At 40.3% G+C, this 20,959-nt stretch overlaps 2 protein-coding genes across 3 annotated transcripts; one reads left to right on the top strand and one right to left on the bottom strand.

Moving 5' to 3' along the window:
- The first annotated feature begins 3,333 nt into the window (after positions 1-3,333).
- On the top strand, positions 3,334-5,173 carry LOC110711519 (pentatricopeptide repeat-containing protein At1g09220, mitochondrial-like). The gene is given in 2 exon segments (XM_021889925.1): positions 3,334-4,622; positions 4,624-5,173. Coding segments are annotated over 2 exon segments (1,488 nt in total). The 5' UTR covers positions 3,334-3,531; the 3' UTR covers positions 5,021-5,173.
- Positions 5,174-5,266: 93 nt separating this feature from the next.
- LOC110711520 (protein NAR1-like) lies at positions 5,267-13,812 on the bottom strand. 2 transcript variants are annotated; one of them, XM_021889927.1, is made up of 11 exons: positions 13,416-13,812; positions 12,276-12,349; positions 11,023-11,176; positions 8,540-8,726; positions 8,219-8,345; positions 7,901-8,078; positions 7,745-7,794; positions 7,479-7,650; positions 6,542-6,611; positions 6,365-6,456; positions 5,267-5,833 (listed from the first exon to the last, which is right to left on the bottom strand). In XM_021889927.1, the coding sequence occupies exons 1-11, from the start codon at positions 13,539-13,541 to the stop codon at positions 5,681-5,683; spliced, it is 1,383 nt and encodes a 460-aa protein (XP_021745619.1). In that variant the 5' UTR covers positions 13,542-13,812; the 3' UTR covers positions 5,267-5,680. The 2 variants fall into 2 exon arrangements, with proteins under 2 accessions (XP_021745619.1, XP_021745618.1); XM_021889926.1 differs by having other exon boundaries at positions 6,542-6,668; positions 13,416-13,809.
- Between the last annotated feature and the right edge of the window lie 7,147 nt (positions 13,813-20,959).

The following is a 20,959-nucleotide window of genomic DNA, read 5'->3' as shown; positions in this document are numbered from 1 at the left end:
ACAACCCAATTACTTGAACGTAACAAAGACAATTTGTACTGTATTAGCTAAACAAATTAGTGAAATAAAGCTTTTTAACAACTAAAGATTATTGTTACAAAGGAGTTGGAGGATCATGAATGACCTCATGTTTAGGCACCATTACACAATTAGTTCAATTATTCGCGAGAAATGACTAAAATACCCTTGATGTTGGATTTAGGGCAGTTAATTATCAGCCATGATTAACTAATCAACCCATAGTGATGCACGGAATAATGTGAACAAAAAAATAACCTTTAGATAGGTGTACCCGGGAACAAGATAGAGGTGTTGCGTAGGCACTACTTTCTGTAAAACTAGAATCTCAACAAATTCCTACCCTTGTTAATTCCCAAACTACCCTTTTACAAATTATTCTAAATTATTCCTCCATTATCCATAATGGGATTACATCAGCAAGGGTTGTTTAAATCTTGCATAAATAAAGCAATTATTAAGATGAAAAGCTAATTATTAGGGTATTAAAGTGACTAACATAGCTGGTGTCATCCTGCTCTGCTGGTCCATAGCAAACGACGACAGTTTCCTCTCTCTATCTCTCCCCTTCTGTTGGTGCTATAGTGAACCCACTTTAGAGCTTCCTTCCTGCACATCATCATGAAGAATTAGGCACGCAACGGTTATAATATCGGTTGGAACAAGAAGTGGAATCCACAAGCGAAAATCCTGCTTCTTAATATTAGCACAAGATAACGACTAGGCAGAAATCTCACATTATGTGGTGAAGAATGCTTCAGGTGATTCAGCATAGCTAATAATAAAATCGAACAATTAATCATATCATCCATAAACTTATTCTATGCATTTGCGCAAATAGATAATGGTAACGTCTAAACTCATATAACTCGAAAGTACCTCAAACTAGATTATAATAACTAACAGTCTCTGGAGCCTACTTAATTTTTTGTACATTAAAGAAGCCTCTTGCTGTTCATCAATCTGCTTCTTCTGCCTATGTAAACCGCACTTTGATTAGTATAACAATATCTGAAGCGCGAATGCAACTTCCACTAACACAAACTGCATCGTATTACCACATAAACTTAACTTTAATCATTGTATCAGTTAGAAATCCAGTAGTCCATTTGTTTGAGATTTGAAATTTGATACTCAAATGTTTAGTAGCCTAATTTTTAAGGCTTAATTGCAACATCCACCAACATAAACTGCGTCGTGTTTCCACATAAAACATGCTTTAGATTATAAGAATCTGCCAAATGTTTAGTAGTTCATCAGTCGACATACAAAGGAGACTATTTATGTATATTGTGCATAGCCTAATAACATTCTTGACGCAGAGGAGAGACAGACAGAGAGAATCCAATAGCTGCAGCAATTCAGCATTCAATTCAGACATACATCTAACTGATACTCAAATGTTTAGAAGTCTAATATTTAAGGCCTAATCACAACATCCACTAACATAAACTGCATCGTGTTTCCACATAATCATATTTTAATTTCTATGAATCCACCAAACGTTTAGCAGTTCAACGGTTGAGATACAAAGCAGAGGAAAGACGGAATTTAGTAACCACAGGATTTCAACCTTCAGACATCTAAGTAATCTAACTGATTACTGAGAGCTAAATACATCTATGTCTGTGTACAAGTGTCAAATTTGATATTCTGATATGTTTTGAAAAGTTTCAGCACTTTTTGTTCAAAATGAATTGTCAATTATCCATATGATACATGTTGAATGTCGAAAATCTTACACAGATATGAGGTAGGATTTGCTTTGTACACCATGTGAGTACTCGGGCCATATCTTTTACACCAACTATTGGATTGTGCAACTTGGCTAGTTGGCATTGTGCTAAGCTGAATCGAATTTTTGGAATTTAAAAGTTCATTGCATCTGATACTTTCAAAACACTACATCTTTAGGTTTCCCCATGTAGGGCAGGGCTGAAGACGGAAATTTTTCAGACTGATGGATATCTGTAATCCAGTAATAAGTTCACCTAATTAAACTAAAGTTTATAAGCTACTCATAATTCACGAATCTTGGCATATCGAAATTGGTGCAGAACTGCGTTCAAAAAACTTATACAGAAAAAAATTGTTTCAAAATTATCAAATGTAGAAAGGTACATTTACAGTCTAAGAGACTTTGATCAGTTTAATGCATGGTCCATTACACATTTGAAGGGGGCTAAAGTATCCAACATGATACATCAGTTGTCCAATTAATCACTGGTCTTCAAATTTAAGTGTTGAATTGCCTGGTTTAGTCAACATGGTAAAAACAAAAAACCTAAATTTATCTGTAGGGTCTGATTACGTCCTATAATGACATCAAATCCGGCAGCCAAATCAACCGTGTCCTAGAGTTACGACCATTCTTGTACTGTATCTCTTGTCCTTAGCGTCTGAACATAAAGCCCTAGAGTGACGCATACCTCATATCTTATCCAGCTAGTAGCTATCTTTGCCTTAAAAAGATATTTAGTCCTGTAACTCAAGAGATAAGACCTCGTCCTGTAGAAATCTCCATTTCTTTAGGGGCCAATGTTACATTGTAAATTCCGAAAGGAGGGACAAAGAAGCATAGAATTTGAATGGTGTCATTTCTTACAGTCATGACGATTAATTAGCCAATTATAGCAGTACATATAGATGGATAGATTAGACCTCATGAGGTTGTAAGCAATATTGGACCATCATGATGGAATGTCCAAATTCCATACAAAAAAAAAAAATTATATTATGAGATGTCTACAATTAAAATCTTAATGGAAAGCACCAGCATTGTCGCTTGCCAAATTCTGTTTTCTCTGTAAGTAACTAAGTATAGTATCAAATCAAATCAAAGAAAACATTGATGAAACATGAAGAGCAAATAACAAAATCCACAAAAGTAAGATTTGAAAGCTATACCTAAAACCAAACCTCATTGTATTAATACAGGATCATAAAATGCACTGAAAGTATTATATATAATACCTCATTGTGTAGTAGAGTACTCCTAATAATTAGTAAACTCCTGTTATCAACTTACGAGTGTGCTCACCAAGTGTTGGACAATCGAACAACCTGGAGTAGCAGCAAAGAAGTGTGTATTAGTGATTTAGTTCCCTAAACACCATCAGGACCACCAGTAATAGGCTGATAGCCGAGAGAAAGAAAGCCCTATTCGGGTTAATGGGAGAAGATACCATTGCTGACTTACTCTGAAAACATATTGTTCCGTTTAACTAATTTAATCACATTCTTATAAGGAAACCAATACAGAAGAGAATAATTTTAAACTCGTATCTACAAGGAAAAATATTATAGTACTTCGTATGTAAGATTAGATTGACACAACTCACCAATCTCGGGGATTAACAACTACTTATTACCAATCTCGGAGATTAACTACGACTTTCGAGAAAGAGGGAGAGGGTTTATAAAACAAAAAATGTGATTTCCCGCCCATATGAATCATTTGATCTTCTTCATATTTCTTTAGAACCCTAAACATCCACCTGTATTCTAAAATTCATGCAGTGGTTGCAAAGAAATCGGTTCATCTGTTATACCCAGATTTCATTACTCCCCAACTCTTTTGCCTCTTTCTCATCCTATAATCATTCAATTAAAGGTCGTAAAAATTACCATATTCATTATCTTTCTCCTCTGAAAAACTTCCCTTCGTCGCAATTTGTTACCCAGCAAATCCACTCTCAATTAACAACCAATGGCTCGTTGAGTCAATCCCCAAATACCCAGACCATAATTCTGTTCAACACCCTTTTAAGACGCTACGCCGTTGGTGAATTTCCACATGAAGCTCTGTTTCTGTACAAACAAGCACAACAATCAACTGCATTGTATCAATACTTTGATAGTTTTACGTACTCGTTTCTCATCAAAGCATGTGGCAATTTGAATCAACGAATTACGGGTTTTCAACTCCATGCTCTTGTTGTGCAATTGGGGTTCGAGTCGGATGTTTATGCGCAGACTGCATTGCTGAACATGTACCTAGATTTTGGTTTGTTGAATGATGCAGAGAAGGTGTTTGATGAAATGCCTGACAGAAATTTGGTTACTTGGAATGTGATGATTACTGGGTTGGTTAAATGGGGTCACCTTGAGGCTGCTCTTGCTTTGTTTAGGCAAATGCCTAGAAAGAATGTTGTTTCTTGGACTGGTATGATTGATGGGTTTACGCGAATGAAGAATCATCTTGGAGCTTTTTCGTTGTTTCGGGAAATGATTATGGTTGGAGGCATTATGCCTACTGAAGTAACATTGTTAGCCGTTTCTACTGCTATTGCTGAACTTGGGGATCTAAAAAATTGCCGATTATTTCACTCCTTCAGCGAAAAAAGTGGCTTCAGAGCAAATTATAATCAGGTCACAAACTGTCTTCTTGATACTTACGCCAAATGTGGGTGTATTGAAAGTGCATTGAGGGTATTCGAGGAGATGTTTGCGTGTAGAAGAAATGTCGTGTCTTGGACATCGATAATATCTGGGTTTGCTATGCATGGCATGGCAATAGAAGCTGAACAGTTCCTAGAAAGAATGGAGGGTTCAGGGATTAGACCAAACCGAATTAGTTTCTTGAGTGTTCTCAATGCTTACAGTCAGTGGATTGGTAGAGGAGGGGATCCGGTTCTTTAGAAAAATGGTTGATAATGGCTTTGTTGCAGCAGACGTAAAGCATTATGGGTGTGTGATTGATATGTTGGGACGAGCAGGCAAGCTAAAAGAAGCAGAAGAAATTGCCTGGCAGATTCCTAATGACATTGATGATGTTGTGATTTGGCGCACTCTTTTAGGTGCTTGCAACTTCCATGGTGATGTTGAGATAGCTGAGCGTGTATCAAAGAAGCTGCAGGATATGGAGAGAGAATATGGAGGAGACTACGTTTTGATGTCGAACATATTGACAGGTCAGGGAAAGTTCAATGAAGCTCAGAACATAAGGACACTGATGGATAAAAGGCAGGTTCTAAAAATTGCAGGCCATAGTTCAGTCTGAGCTTACAACTGCAGCTTATTGTGTCACAATAAACCAGGCAGCAGAGCACACACTAGCGAAATTCCCTTTTGCAGTATCATTTCAAATGAGGAGATAACACTGGCACACTGCTGCAGCAGGAAAATTTTGTTATGTTGCCTAGCAGTCTGTAATTTTTGTACTCGCCTTTAGATTTCCTTCGAATCAAATAAAACAATGACCCAGCTCTTTTATTTCAGTTCAAGCCTCACGGCAACGCATTATACAGAAAGGAAAAATGGGACACATATCATTTCAGAACAAGAGTGTTGAGAAAATAACATACAGAGCACATCTTACAATATGGGTTAATGGTACAAAACTACAGAACAAAAACCTTGTCATGCATGTGTATAATTATATAATTTTTCTGGAAAAAGAACAAAAAGTGTTCAGATCAAATGGACTTATCTTCCTATAGAGTTGCATCCTGTCATTAACAAAAGAACTCACTACATCTACAGTAATGTACACCTGGAGAACCTCTGGTAAAACTGGTCTTCTCCGTAAAGCCTATATCAATGAAGTGTAGATATGATTCCAACCATAGGTCTGAAAAAACTCACTCTAGGCTAAGCATATGCACAATTGTAGACCTCCGGAGTTCAGCAATTGGGAAGAACAAAATCCAGGGCAACAAGTTCACCAATTGTGCAACTGAGACGTAATGCTTTTAACCACAGGATGGTATAGTGTGTGCAGGTATTTCTTAGCTTTCTCAGACCCAGGTTTCTCAAGCCACTCATCATATAACCCTTTTGCTACGGGATTTTGAAATGGATCAGCAACCAAAACCTGCCACAACAAGGATCAGCAATCAGAGATGTACCTAAACGACAATACTTATCAACCAAAAATGCTATCTTCCAACTTCAATGTCATCTTTGCAAATTACTCAAGCAAAGACAGATTATTAATAAGCACTAAAGTTAAAAAAGTGTGAAAAAGTACCATTTACTGACCAATTCTAGCAAGCAAGGTCAAACTTGAACACATAACAGATATTTTTTCCATGTTAGGTTCTAAGATACTATGCAATCATAAACAGATAAACCAGGAGAACGATATGTGGGTATTCGCATTAAGAAATAAGACTTCCTTCCAAAGAAATTTCCATGTCAGCAACAAAAAGGAGGGGGGAAGGGTGAAGCAACCAACAAATTAAGGACACTGAAACTATAGTTACATATGGCAGCATATGAAACTGAAGGTCAATGTGTATGCATGCACTGTAATTTGTTCCTTGTCACACTGCAAATACATCATATTGTACGAGATACATCTAAAGCATTCAAGAACAGTTCAAAATAGCAATGAAATCCTTACATTCTCCATGTAAACACTTTCCAATTGCTGAATTAAATCTTTGGCAGACTGCCCTGGCTTCGGCTTGATTTGACCACCACCATTCAAGCAACCTGCAACCCAAAAGATTATCCAATTTCAGTCCCAGTTGATCTAATTCCAAACCAGATGAAATAGATGAGCGAACACAATTCTAACCTGACGGACATGCCATGATTTCCAGATAATCATAATCACATTTTCCAGTTTTGATTTTCCTTACTACATTCTGCAGATTTCGAAAGCCATAACATAAGGCAAACTTTAAGACATTTTTTCCCTCAACCTGCAACACATAAACATTAGCGTCAATCTTTTACATGGAAGGAAAATTTTCCAGATGAGAAATCAGAACTCAAGAATCCCCACTCAATGGCAGGGTTCAGCACATATAGCGAATCGATGCATACATGAAGAACAGCAAGGTAATACTTGTAGCAGCAATGAGATATTGTGAAAAATCCACAAGTCAGAATGTAAAAGGACCAGGCTGGACTAGACAAAAGGAAGATTGTCAAATAGATTCTCGTATGGTACTCATCCTGACTTAGCTGGGACTTTTAAATTTTAGCTCAGTTTAGGTCCAAAACCAGAAGATACACAAAATTGATCAATGGACCAAAGTCTTGTATCTTAAGCGATAATGAACATGATGGCATCTCCATTGAAGAGAGAGGAAGCAAAAGAAAAACAGAACAAGAGGAGGAAATGACTCAAACTTGACTGGCAACAGATAAAAGAGGATTGGGAGATGGGCGAGAAGATGGTCGAGGGAGTATAGTATTGGAAAATCAGAAGGAACTTGAGGCTTCATTATCTCAGTAGTGTAATTAAATTCCACCCTGGAGCAAAGAATTGTTCAACTCCTATGTAAAGAAAAAAGAATCCTCTTAAAGAGCCAAAAAAAAAGGGTTTTTATAAACACTTTCCATAACAATAAAATTCTCAACCAATAAAGCACATATCAACTATTGCATAAAGAGATAACTGCAAGCTATCCAAGATTCTGCAGAAACCTCTTCAACTGCCAAACAAAATTCCATGCAGTTGGTTAAGTTTGCATAAAGATTCTTGAGATTAGAAAGAGAGATCTTACTTCAAGAATAACTTCACGGAAGTCTGAATTCCTTATCATTCTGAACTCTATAGGTCCCTCAATGTCCCTGTCAAAAAGGGCCTTTGCTGCATGCCTAAAAATAGTTTCAGCATAGCCCCCAGAACCTCCATTGACTCCATACAGATATCCATCATCAGTAATATTTGTCAACCTGAAGGTGGTAATTAAAGATCGTACACCATCAGTATCAACTACAGTAGAATACCAAATTGAAGCATCAGCCACAAAAGTTAGTTGATTCTTACATCTTATCTAGAGGAGATTCGTCCAAGGAGCTAAAATCCACAGATTTTAACTGTCACCAAAAAAATAAAATAAATAAATAAATAAAATCAGTAACATAGGAGTCATTACAATCAAAAATATGAAATGAAACTAGCAGCTGAAACATTTTTTTGTACCTGTATTAGTTCCAAAACCTCTCCAGAGGTCAACACAGAATCCACCTCTGCTACCCCTAGATCACCATGTATATTATCTTCATCTGGATATTCCATTTCAAATACAAAGTCTTCTCTCGCAGCCTCAAGCTTCTTGTCATAACAAGGCATCACAGTAACATGATAAACTTCATCTGGCCTGTTTATAACCCATTAATCCACTGAGAGAGAAATGACAAGAAAATTAAAAGTTTTTTTTTTAACGTTATGTTTAACTATGCCATAGAACCAAAAGAATATTGGTTTCTTATGGAGACATGGGCCTAAAGTTTAAATTACCTCAAAGACATTTTCTGGCAAAGGTAGCGCTTCAAGACAGCCCCAATTGTTTGCTGAGGGCTCTTTACGGAAGAGATGTAAGGTAAGATGTAGGATCCAAGAGTTTTTTCTGCATAGCAGATCCACCCTGGGAGTTTCACAGGAAAAAAAGGTAAATTCAAATGAAGAAAGCCTTCAAAAGTAAAGCTAGTCCTTTCTCTTTCTTTCTTTTCATTCCATTTTATTTTTCTCTTTCTTTCTATTCATTTCTACAAATTTTCTTTTCTTCAATCTTATTTCTGCACCAGGGCCGGGGCGTATTGGTGAGCAAACTATATATACCTGGACAAGCGGATGAAATTATTGGCAGTGATGTCTTACTCCCATCATCATCACCAGACTGCCTTTGCTTATAGCGTACCACAAATTCATTACATGCTTCTATAAGCGCTAAATCTCTACTGCAGCTGGTGTCAAAAACAGCCTTCACTCCAAGGGACTTAAAAAACGTTGTGAGCTTCTTAAAAGCCTGAAGGGAAGAAGAAATATGACTTCAGCGAAAGGTGAAAATGTCAAACTAAATGCAAAATTAACCCACACCTCAGCATTCAATCATCCATGATATTCTAGAAGCGGCCAAAGGAGAAACTACAAAAAAAACTGAACTGCAAATTTTAAATTACTTCTCTTTCCAAGCACTGCATAGTCAAAAGGGTAAAACATAAAAAGGTATAGGCAACATAGAAGCATAACTTCAATGCAAAGTCAAAACACCAGTCATCCAGTCTACATCACACTTCTCAATAAAGTGCCACGATTACAAAAGAAGCACTAACAAGTCATCAAGAGTCTTGCCTACATGAAGTCTGTGTCTGAATCAAGTTGTTAAGAATCAAGTTTTGCAGGAAATCTAGCAAATTAACAGTATTGAATATTTGGAGAGAATTTAAAAAAAGTAAAGCAAGAAGCATTTAAAGAAAAGCTAAGGTCAAATGATTATACAGATCAGGGTGACCAATGCAATTACAACCTACCCACACTCAAGGGGTGGGAATGTGCGATTTCTCCTACTGATTGTTTCCCTCACTACTTACTGTATAACTCTCGTACATGGCTTTCTCACACACACACACACACACACACACATATATATATATATATATATTAAATCAGCAAGCACGCCTACCTTGTTCTCCACTATTCTAGCTAACTAACTTTTGGGAGGATTTCCTTTTCTACCCTTCTCTACTTTCCTTGCAAGTGTTGTAACTAATATAGCTAAACATTCCTAACGTTATACATGGAATTCCTTCTAGAACAGTCGAGAAACATAGGAGGCATAGGCTGGTTTGTTGCACATGTGCCGACTCTAGCCCTATCCAATATACCAACTCTATCTCTAACCCTAAAAAATATCTCCATTCTCTTTTGTTGTAAATTTACCTACGACTAGAACCATACTAGGGAGCTTAATCCAAAACTGAAAGTTGGAGCAGCTGAGCCATTGAACACAAAATGCTCCTTATTTTACCACAAATGTTGCCAGCTTTTAGCCTAATAAGTGATTCACCCTCACATTTAAGTCCAATACGAATTTTTATCGAGGCCAGGAGAAAACAAAAAAGGAGTCGCATTTTTGTAGCATGATTGGAAATAAGTTTCGTGGGTCACAAACCTCCTTCACGTCTAAATTCAAACGTGTTCACTTGATGGATGGCTTTTCCACTTAGATTCCAACAATCATGACTTTAAATTGTTTTAAAATATTAAAACAATTTACATATTACGTACCTCACAGTTTTACTATATCATAATTAGTTTATTACCTTGCTCAAAAGAAGGTAATTTTATATACTCCCTCTACTCCCAAAAGTTCGACTTACTTTCTATTTTGAGACGTTCGGCACACTTCTACTTTTAATCCTCTTTGGAAAACCTCTCTTACAATCTTACCACTCTTACCCCACAATATTTACACCTTTTTACCCTTTCTCTTACTTTATTCACTTTTTTCTTAATACCTACCCACCTTTTACTACATCACTTTTATTTCGTTCACTATTTTCTTAAACCCACTCGCTTTTTCCAAGCATTAGTAGAAACAAGAGTGTAGTGAGAAAGTCGAACTTTCGAGAACGTAGGGAGTATTTGTAACAAGCAATATAATTAATCAAGCCAGGTATTGTGTCTACTGACTAAAATTAAAAATACATCATTATTTGCTTCACAGCATTCTGTGATAGGAATACAAGATGTCTTGAAGCTTAAACTCTTCTACTTAATCAAAGCAACAATTGTAACTTCAATAACAGAACCCCAGAAAGCCCTTCTACAAAAATATGATATAGATTACCAAACACTCCTTTCTTTCAAAATACGAAGGGCAAGGATCATTATTTGAGAAATAATGATGAAGTAGACTTGAGATACATTTATGGTCCTCCCAAATATATGAGCAGTCCTCAACAGTTGAGCATTTGGTGAAAGCATACTTCTAAATAATTTCAACAAGAGCTTTCATCAGTAAAACTATCAATTTCATTATAGTTTTGTTACCTTGGAATTTTGGAAGTTTTAATAATAAGTTCTATTCATAAAGCAAAATTAAGTACGAAATATAAATCTATCATCAAAACCTTAGGAAAACAACTCATAGAAGATTAAATTTGGACAAAGGTGCTAAACAGTAATCATCCATGGCCATGACGCCAAAACGCACAACAATCAACTTTGTCCAAGCCCTTAAAAACAGCATGTTCTGCTTACCATGCATCTCTAATAAGAATATTGCCATAAGAGAAAGAAAATCAAGTGAGATCCCACACCTGAAGTGGTGCGAGGCCAAAATGAGCTGCTAAAGAAGCCCTAGACTGCGGCGAAATGGATACTATGACTGTCTTCCCTTTATTGATACTTGACAGGAACTCATCTAAACTTTGTTTCTCAAGCATCACAGTCTCTGCTGATGTTATACATCCACTGAATATGACCACAGAAACAGAAAATAAATGAATTGGAGTAAATAAATAAAATAAAAAATAAAAAGCCCAAAATAAAAGTCACTACACCTAGTTAACATAGCCATGATCGTGTGATTTGGTGATTAATGGAAACAGAAAAGCTATATACAGAAAGCAAAAATGAAGTTCAGCATGTAAGGCATTCCAGGAATAACATTTCATTGCTTTAATGACTGATTAGCGAAAGAAACATTCCCTGTCAGATATTAACGAATATCTTCATTTTCCCACGACATAGAAGTGATAGATGATCTGAAATGACAATAATAAACAATCCTAAAAAAAAAGGACAAGACACCTGTTGCAACTTGCAAGAACCATATACAGAGATTGTATCACCTAAAGCAATCAGATGACTGAACCATCAGGAAGCTACTTAAGACAAGTTCACACAAAATAGACCAAAATCAATGTAAATATTTTAGCAACAGAAAGGGATTGGGAAATATGTCCCATTCTCTTGTCTACCCCTCCTCCAAATTAACTCTCTAAAGCTCTGATTCTCAAAATCTTATCCTTTTCCCCACTTATACCAAAAGAATTCCTTACGATAACAATATGAAGACTAAATTAATTGATCCAGACATCTTCTATCCTCTCATTATTTTCTTTATCACTATGCTTTCTGCTACCACTTTTCCTCATTCTTGTAAAACCATGCTTTAACAAAATTGCTGACTAATTTCAGCACGCATGCCATGCTAGGTATCAAGAATAGAAGGTAATGTTCAAACCTGTCAAGAGTCAACATATTTAGCAAATTATCAAGACTTCTACAACAAGACAGTTCAAGATATATATTTATTTTCAGGCAATCAGAAATAAATTAATAAAAGTTGAAGGATTCTCGTTCCATCCAGAAAGACATTATGGGTACCCAAAAAAAAATACAAACAGGACAAGCCTAACATTAGACACCCTCCACTTACATAATTCATACTATCTTTGCAACCCCAACAAAAAATCACCATACCCGACAAGCTGAACATTGGGCATTTTAAACGAACATAATTAATAATTTCCTTACAATCCTACAACAAATTTATCAAGAGGGTTACCTGCAAGCCAGGCAGTCCTTGAGTGAAATTTTAACAGGTTCTGTAGCAGCAGGAGGCCCCGCCTTTGCTCTTTTCTAACCTCAATAGATCATTCAAAGCAGCATCTTATTAGTTGAACTCCCAAAAAAGGTAAAAAGTTTAAATCTTTAAACAAGTATTTAGAAGTAGAGGCTCGTGAGAATAAAGAAACCGATAGTAAAATAACAAAACTACATCCAATTTATTAATCACCTTCCATAAATACAAAAACTACATCTTTGTCCTATAACATTCCAAAGTTTCAACTGTTCAGAAACCCACAAAATTACATTATATATAATTTCCTCCGGAAGCATCTAACAAGACACCATCAGCACAAAAAAAAAAAAAAAAAAAAAAAAAAAAAAAAACACCATCATAAACCCCAGTTCTCAAAATTCAACTCACGGACAGCAAGCTCACGACTTCACAGCTCCAAAATAAAATTTCTCACCAGAAGAACTAAATTCAAGTTAATGTCCCGCTTCTACACTCATAACCCAACAATTCCATCAGCTGTTTGCACTAATAGAGTAACCCACAAAACAATTACATCTATCTTTTATTTCCAAAACATAATTTTAAGTGTTTGCAGTAAAAGAACAGCACCCTTCCCCTCCCTTAAAATAATAACCTTCAAATTCAACTAACATGTCAACCCAACAAGGATCATCCAGCATAATCTCTAACTGTCTTCCCTAAGTATTCAAACTTGTATTGCCAAAAACGCGAAATGAGAACGATACTACATCAAAATTCTTCAGTATTGCAATTGCCCCTTTCTACACCCCAAAATCAAAATTCAACACTCGAGGAGCAACAACGAGCCCACGAAATCACAACTCCAAAACTAAAATCCTCAGCAGAAGATCATAATTGAACTACTTTAATAATTTGATTTCCGAATTCCATACTTCATTAACCAACATAACTGCCCCCGCAAATCAAAAACTCAACTTATCACTAATCATCAACAAGATTAAAACTTCAATAAATTAATTTCTCCAAATATTATGCATCAAATCACCAAAATTATCAAAATTCAACAGAAATAATACAAAATAACAATACCCAAAGTCCCTAGGGTTTCATAAAATCAAAGAAAAAAAAAAGAAAACAAACCTCGAAATCATTAATAATAGGTTTGGTGGGATTAGGTTTAAGTTGGCCGACAATACAAGCTTGAGAAGGAGCAATGAAATCGTTCAAATCGCCAATCCTCAAGGTTGCCGAGAACTTCTCCGACATCTTTTCTTCCGGCGGCGTTGCGGCGGCAGAGGCGGTGAGTAAATGAGGCGGTTGAGTAGAAGTGAGTCGAGGTGAGAGGAAATGGGGAATGGGAGGAGAGAGATGAGAGAGGGAGAGGGAGAAGAAAAGGGAGAAGCACAAAAAATTAAAATGGTTGGGAAAGGTTTCGAACCCGCGATCTGAAGGTAGATATTGGCTTTGTTTGATAAAGAGCTTTCTGAAAAGTTTTTAGCTTATTGAACACTATTAGGGGGTGTTTGGTTGGGGGGTTTAAACAAAGGGAAAGAGAATGAATCCCTTTGTTGTCGTTTGTTAGCGACATTCTTTCATTTCATTTCCCCTTTTTTATTTTGGGTTTACCCAAAATTGGTCCACCCCCATTCCCCACCCCCCTACATTTACCATTCCCTTTCCCCAACCACCACCATACCTGATTAGGGGATTTTTATCCACCAAGCGCCGTTTGACAAGCGGACCACTTAAGACACGCCACGTGTCCACCCATGCCAAATGGGACAACCGGCCATCAAGGCCCATTTCAGTCTAGAAGCCCGATCGGCCCTAGGTTTACCTTAAACCTAGAGAGTTGCATGCTTCCCAAGGCTATAAATACTCGATTAATCCTCATTAATCAAGGGACCGAATAATTAACAGAACAGAGGAGAAACATTACGGAACACACTAATAACCGGCTGATCTCGCTAGCAAAGCAGATTACCTACATTAAATACTCTCACCTAGAGAGACCTTATTACTTTAATTTCTGTGTTAATTACTCCTTAATCAGGTACTAACTTGACCGTTGGAGGCGGAGCTCTCAGGAGTCTCCGTTATTTTGCAGGTACAGGCGTCCGGTTCCAGTCTCGGAATTGTAGCTCTCCCGCAGGACATCAGAAAACCCCAAAACATTTGGCGCCGTCTGTGGGGAGAGTACTTCAGAGATGGCATCCAAGTCTGTACCGACCCCAGAAGAGAGGCGTCCCCTAGACGACCCTCAAGTTCAGTCGGACCATGATACCGAAAGTGAATTTGAAGTTGAAACTCATACAGCTCCAGACGGGACCCTAAGGGCCCGCCGTACCCGTCATACTGAAATAAGGGAACGGGAGTATCTTCAAACAGGAAGCGAGCCAGCAGGCGCACCGCTTGCTCGGCAACAGCCGACTGATGGGTCTGCTCCCATCACAAGGAACGAACTCATGACCTTCATGAGGGGATTCAAGGGAGAGATCCAAGAGTTGATCAACAAAAAACCGCCTGCTTCAGTCAAAGAGCAGGCGGCCAAAAAACCTTCCACTTCACTGAAGAGGAAGCCAGTTCAAGGGCGAGAGGCGACTCCCCATCCTAAATCTAAGAAGCGGGAGCCGTCTGCTCTTGATTTCACAAAACTCCGTTATCCTACGGGAAATAGGAAACCGGTTCGTCATATTCAGGCGGACGGGTCAAAGCAAACGTTCACAGATGCTCGGCACCTGCTAGAGCAGAAGAAGAGTGACCGATTATCAGAGTCGGCTTCTACTTCAAATTTTCAGGACAGTTTGCGAAATGCCTCGATGAGGCCAACTCAGTCGTACCATGAGAGTCAGTCAGGCGGCACCTCCCGTCAGTCTGGCTTTCATAGTGCGCAGGCGGTACCAAAATTGCCATTTGTGCCGCAACAACAATATTTTATGCAGCCACCTCCATTTGGTGGACCTGCAGCAAAAAACGTCCAACCTATGGACTGGCAGCTACGGCTGCTTAGACTTGGTGAACAGCCGTCGGCCTTCTCCAAGGAAATTACTGAAGCCGCTCAGCCGGCCAAAGTAAAAAATGTTTTAGTAGGCGCCTATGATGGCACTACTAACCCGGAAGACCATCTGATGGCATTCACCAACCTGATGTACCTTCAAGGGTTGGATGATCCCACTTGGTGCAAGTGTTTCCCAGCAACTCTCAAGGGAATTGCACAGCAATGGTTCGGCAACCTGCCGACTGGTTGTGTAAACAGTTTCAGGACGCTTGCTTACTTATTTGCCTCCAACTTTGCAATGAACATCCCTGCGAAGAAAACGACTCTTGATTTGGGAACAATTCAGCAGGGTGAAAAGGAGGGGCTTCGTTCCTACATCAGGCGGTTCAACCTGATGAGAATACAGATTCAAGGGTTACCGGATGAGGTAGCTTATACTGACTTTTTTAGAGGTCTCAAAGACGGGTCTACCTTCAAATTTGATTTAGTTCGAAAAAGGGTGGCGACTCTTCAAGAGGCCTTGATTGAAGCAGAAGCCTATATACAGGCGACTGATCTGTGTACAATGAAACAGTCGGACGGGAAGAGGTTCGACAATAGAGAAGGACGACAGAAACAGTCGTCCAACAAAGATGAAAAAAGAAAAGGGGTCTGGGCGGCTGATTCCTCTAAACAGCCGGCCAAGAAGAAAAAGGAATTCAAACCATACTCCCCAAAGTATGTGTTTAACAAGGATAACCAGTTTATCCTAAAAGAAATAAAGGGACGGCTCTCAATTGAGAAACCGCTCCCCATGAAGGGTTCTGCGAGCAACCGGAACCAAGACAAAATCTGTGCTTATCATGATGACATTGGTCATCACACCAACGACTGCATTAGTCTCATGCGGTACCTAGACCGCTTGGCTGATCAAGGTGATCTTGACACTTATGTCAAGAAATCTACGGGGAATACTTCCTCAAAAAAGCAGTCGGCCAAAAAGAATCAACAGGCCGACAGTTCCGATACAGATGATGCAGTCGTCTACACCATTGCAGGCGGCTTCTCAGGAGGCGGCCCCACTATTAGGGGCAACAAAGATAATATAAGGCGGTTAGATGTAAATTCCGTTCACCAAGAACGACCGTCCAAATATACATTTCCTGAGATTGTCATCACTGAAGAGGATCTAGGAGGAATAAGGGGGCCGCATGACGACCCTCTCGTTATTGAATGTAAAGTGGCCAACCAGAGAGTTGGTCGAATCCTCATAGATACTGGGAGCTCTTCAGATCTCATCAGCAGCAAATGTCTGTCAAAACTGAAATATCAGACGGACTGCATACATCCGGCCTCCCACCCTTTAATAGGGTTTGGAGGAGGAGTCGTCCACCCACTGGGACGAGTTGATCTACCCGTCCGCCTGGGCGAAAAAGGGGAAGGACGACACATGGTAGTCCGATTCCTAGTTGTAGAGGAACTCTCTGCCTACAACATAATTCTGGGTCGCCCAACCCTGAATAGTGCCAAGGCTGTTATAATCCCGTCACTTATGCTGCTTAAGTTTGAAAGGGACAATGGAACAGTCGGCTCCCTAAGGGGAGATCAGAGGATGGCCCGAGAGTGCTATCTCTCGGATGTCAAACCCACTGCTAAGGCCACTGGGTCAAGTGGAGAAAAAACAGACCTTGACAATGTCAAGGAAAGTGCGCCTGTTCAAGAAACAGGCGACAGAAAAAGAAAGGCGTCCCAGACAGAGTCCGCCAGAAAGGCAAGAAAATAGCAATCATTGGCAGAGGACCGGCCGGATGAGTTCCGCCCTCAGCCGGCTGGTGAGCATACGGACCTGATATTAGACGACTCCCGTCCTGACCGAACAGTCAAAGTTGGGACGACTGCTCTGAGAAACCTTGGTGATGACTTTCACAACCTGTTGAAAGAATACAAGGACATCTTTGCATTTGAAGTCCATGAAATGCCAGGCATTAGTCCTGATCTGGCAGTACACAAACTCGCTGTGGATCCGAAAAAGAAGCCGGTACGGCAAAAGAAGCGGAACCATGGTGAAGAAAGAGGTCAGGCGGCCGCCGCCGAAGTCAAAAAATTACTTGATGTAGGGTTCATTCGGCAATGTTACTTCCCAGATTGGGTTGCAAATGTGGTACTTGTTAAAAAGCCGAATGGCACCTGGCGAATGTGTGTAGACTACACAGACTTGAACAAGGCGTGCCCCAAAGACAGTTACCCTCTGCCCAAAATTGATAACCTGGTCGACTCAACAGCCGGCCATGCCTTGATGAGTTTTATGGACGCCTATTCTGGTTTTCATCAAATTCCTTTGTGGAAGAAAGATCAGGAGAAGACGGCCTTCGTCACTGATCAGGGATTATACTGTTATACGGTCATGCCGTTTGGTCTTAAGAATGCCCCGGCTACATTCCAACGAATGATAAACACAGTGTTCTTTGATCAGATTGGGAGAAACGTCGAGGCATACATTGATGATATGATTGTTAAGACTAAACTTCAGAAAGATCATCTGACGGACCTCCGAGAAACTTTCGCCACACTCAGGCGGCACCATGTCATGCTCAATCCCAAGAAATGTGTATTTGGAGTTGAGTCTGGGAAATTTCTCGGATTCCTTATCAACCAGAGAGGAATAGAGGCGAACCCTGAGAAGGTACAGGCGGTCATTGACATGCAGTCGCCTCGTACCGTCCGAGAGGTTCAGAAGTTAACAGGTTGTCTGGCGGCCTTGGGAAGATTTCTAAGCCGATCAGGCGACAAATGCCTATACTTTTTCCAGGCAATTAAGAAAAAGGCAAGGTTTGAATGGGGGCCGGATGCTGAGGCCGCCTTCCAGAAATTAAAGGTTCACTTGCATTCCTTGCCAAGGCTGGTCAGCCCTTTGCCCAAGGAAAATCTCTACATGTACCTGGCCGTCTCTGATCATGCGTTAAGCGCGGTGCTCCTTGCTGAAAGGGACGGCTGTCAACTTCCGGTCTACTTTGTCAGTCACGTACTGAAAAATGCCGAGTTGAGGTATCCCCTAGTGGAGAAATTTGGTCTTGCACTCTTCATGGCTGTTAAAAAATTGAAGCCCTACTTTCTGGCACATGCAGTCGTCGTGTATACCGACCAACCGATCAAGCGGCCCCTTACCACCATGGAGTCCTCCGGACGAATGATCAAATGGGCCATAGAAATGCAGAGTCTCGAAGTTACTTTCGAGCCTAGAAAAGCAGTGAAGGGGCAAGCCTTTGCTGACTTTATTGTAGAGATGACTCGTCCTCCTGACTCTCAAGTTCCAGACCAAGTCTGGAAGGTATATGTGGACGGAAGCTCTACTTCAAACGGTTGTGGAGCAGGCGTCGTATGTCAATCTCCAGAGGGCGACAGGTTCGAGTATGCTCTACGCTTCAGTTTCCAGGCTTCAAACAATGAGGCAGAATATGAAGCTTTACTAGCCGGGATCCGCATGTGTAAGGCGGCCGGGGCAAGGAAAATAGACGCCTGTTCTGATTCACAACTGATAGTGAGTCAGTACAATGGCGAATACGAAGCAACACATCCGGCCATGATCAAATATTTACAGGCGGTCCGACAAGCAGTCGGCTCCCTTGAGGATTTCCATCTGATCCAAGTACCGAGATCAGAAAACAACCAGGCAGATGCACTCTCGAAATTAGCATCATCCGCCTCCTCCGATACTCCTCGAACTGTGTTTTGGGAAGTAATGGAGAAGAGAAGCATCGAGGAAAATCCTATTGGAATTTTAGACAGAAGCTCAACCTGGATGGATTCAATCAGGGCATATCTGACAAACGGTACACTGCCGGATGATCCTCAACAGGCGGCATCACTGAAAAAACGAGCCTCCTGTTTTGAAATGATACAGGGGGAACTGCACAAGAGGGGGCACCTTCAACCCTTCTTAAAGTGTGTTACTCCTGAAAAGGGACGAGAGATACTAGATGATCTTCACTCTGGTTTCTGTGCTTCCCATATAGGTGGTAGGATGCTTGCTCAAAGGGCAAGGCGGCAGGGCTACTTTTGGCCTACTTTGGAAGCAGATGCAATGGAGATGGTGAAAAAATGTGACAAGTGCCAAAGGTTTGGCAAATTAATTCACCGTCCGGCTACTGACCTCACTACCATTCACAGCCCACTACCGTTTGCTAAGTGGGGCATGGACATTCTGGGTCCATATACGCCTGCTACAGGCGGCAGAAGGTATATACTTGTTGCCGTTGACTACTTCACTAAATGGGTAGAGGCGGAGGCTGTAAAGGGAATCAAGACGAAAGATGTAATTTCATTCATTTGGAAAAACGTCATCACTCGGTTCGGGGTTCCCATGTCTATGGTTTTTGATAATGGTCCCCAATTTGAGACGCCTGTTCTCAAAAGCTGGTTGGGAGACCAAGGAATTGGACATTACTTTGCATCTGTCGGCCGTCCACAAGCAAACGGCCAGGTAGAAGCCTTTAATAAAATCATCTCAGACGGTCTCAAGAAAAAAATTGAACGAGCAGGCGGCCTATGGGCAGATGAACTACCACATGTTCTTTGGGCCATTAGGACGACTGAAAAAGGGGCGACTGGAGAAACTCCATTCCTCCTAACTTATGGTGCAGAAGCTGTTCTTCCAATAGAACACTACGAGCCGACTCTTCGAGTAATGCTATATGACGAAGAGGCAAACTGGGAAGCTATGCGCCTGGCATTAGACTCACTTCCTGAAAAGAGGGGCAATGCTGTTTTGCGCCATGAAATCTACCGCCTGAGAATGACTAGATCATACAACAAAAAAGTGCACAGGCGTCCACTCAAAGTAGGGGACTTTGTACTTAGAAAAATGGAAGCAGTTGGTAGGGCTAACGAGTCTGGCAAACTAACTCCCAACTGGGAAGGACCCTACCGAATCTATGCGGAAGTCAGGGACGGTACCTACCGTCTGGAAACACCAGACGGACAACCGTTGCCTCGAACTTGGAATGTAGATAACCTTAAGAAATATTTCTTTTGAATGATGTAAAGTAAAGAGCTACTTAATAAAGTTGGCACTTACTATTCAATTTTGTATTACGAGGGGCATGCCGTCTGTACCTTTACAGTCGGCTACTCTCCATTGAGTTTCACTCTTTATCTTTACAGGGGCATGCCGTCTGTTCCATTACAGTCGGCTACTCTCCCTCGAGTATTTTACTCACAATACTTAGCTAAAAAGTTTAGGGCCTGGCCGATCCTGTAACTAACAGGCGGCTACCCTTCTTTTACTTAGCACATACGTTCACCAAAAACATACCAAGGCCACTGGCCGAATGATCAGACCAGGCGCCTAGTCAACTGATCTAACTTTTAAAAACTAATCCGACCTGTCCCAACATTATAGCAGGCGTCCGGCGGCATCCATTCGGATGAAATTCGTCGCAGAGAGCAGCTCCCTTTTGGGTGGAACATTGTTCTATAAACTAATTACACGGCACCTATACGACTGTCCCAAAGGGCAACCACGTAGCCGTTTTTGAGACAAGGATAACTCTATCACTAACCAAACCAGTGGTAGCAGTTGACATCTGAGTCAGATGACCGCCTGTATTACTTGGGATAAATGCAGGGGGTACCTATTGAGTTAATAGCCAACAAACATTGGCGAATCAAGGGGTCTAGCCGGCCTACGCCGCCTGGTACCTCTACTTCT

The sequence above is a fragment of the Chenopodium quinoa genome, unplaced genomic scaffold, assembly GCF_001683475.1.
Source record: "Chenopodium quinoa cultivar QQ74 unplaced genomic scaffold, ASM168347v1, whole genome shotgun sequence".
In the NCBI taxonomy this organism is placed as follows: domain Eukaryota; kingdom Viridiplantae; phylum Streptophyta; class Magnoliopsida; order Caryophyllales; family Amaranthaceae; genus Chenopodium; species Chenopodium quinoa.
The sequence above is the reverse complement of the archived record's forward strand: the minus strand, read 5'-3'. Positions and strand labels throughout refer to the sequence as shown.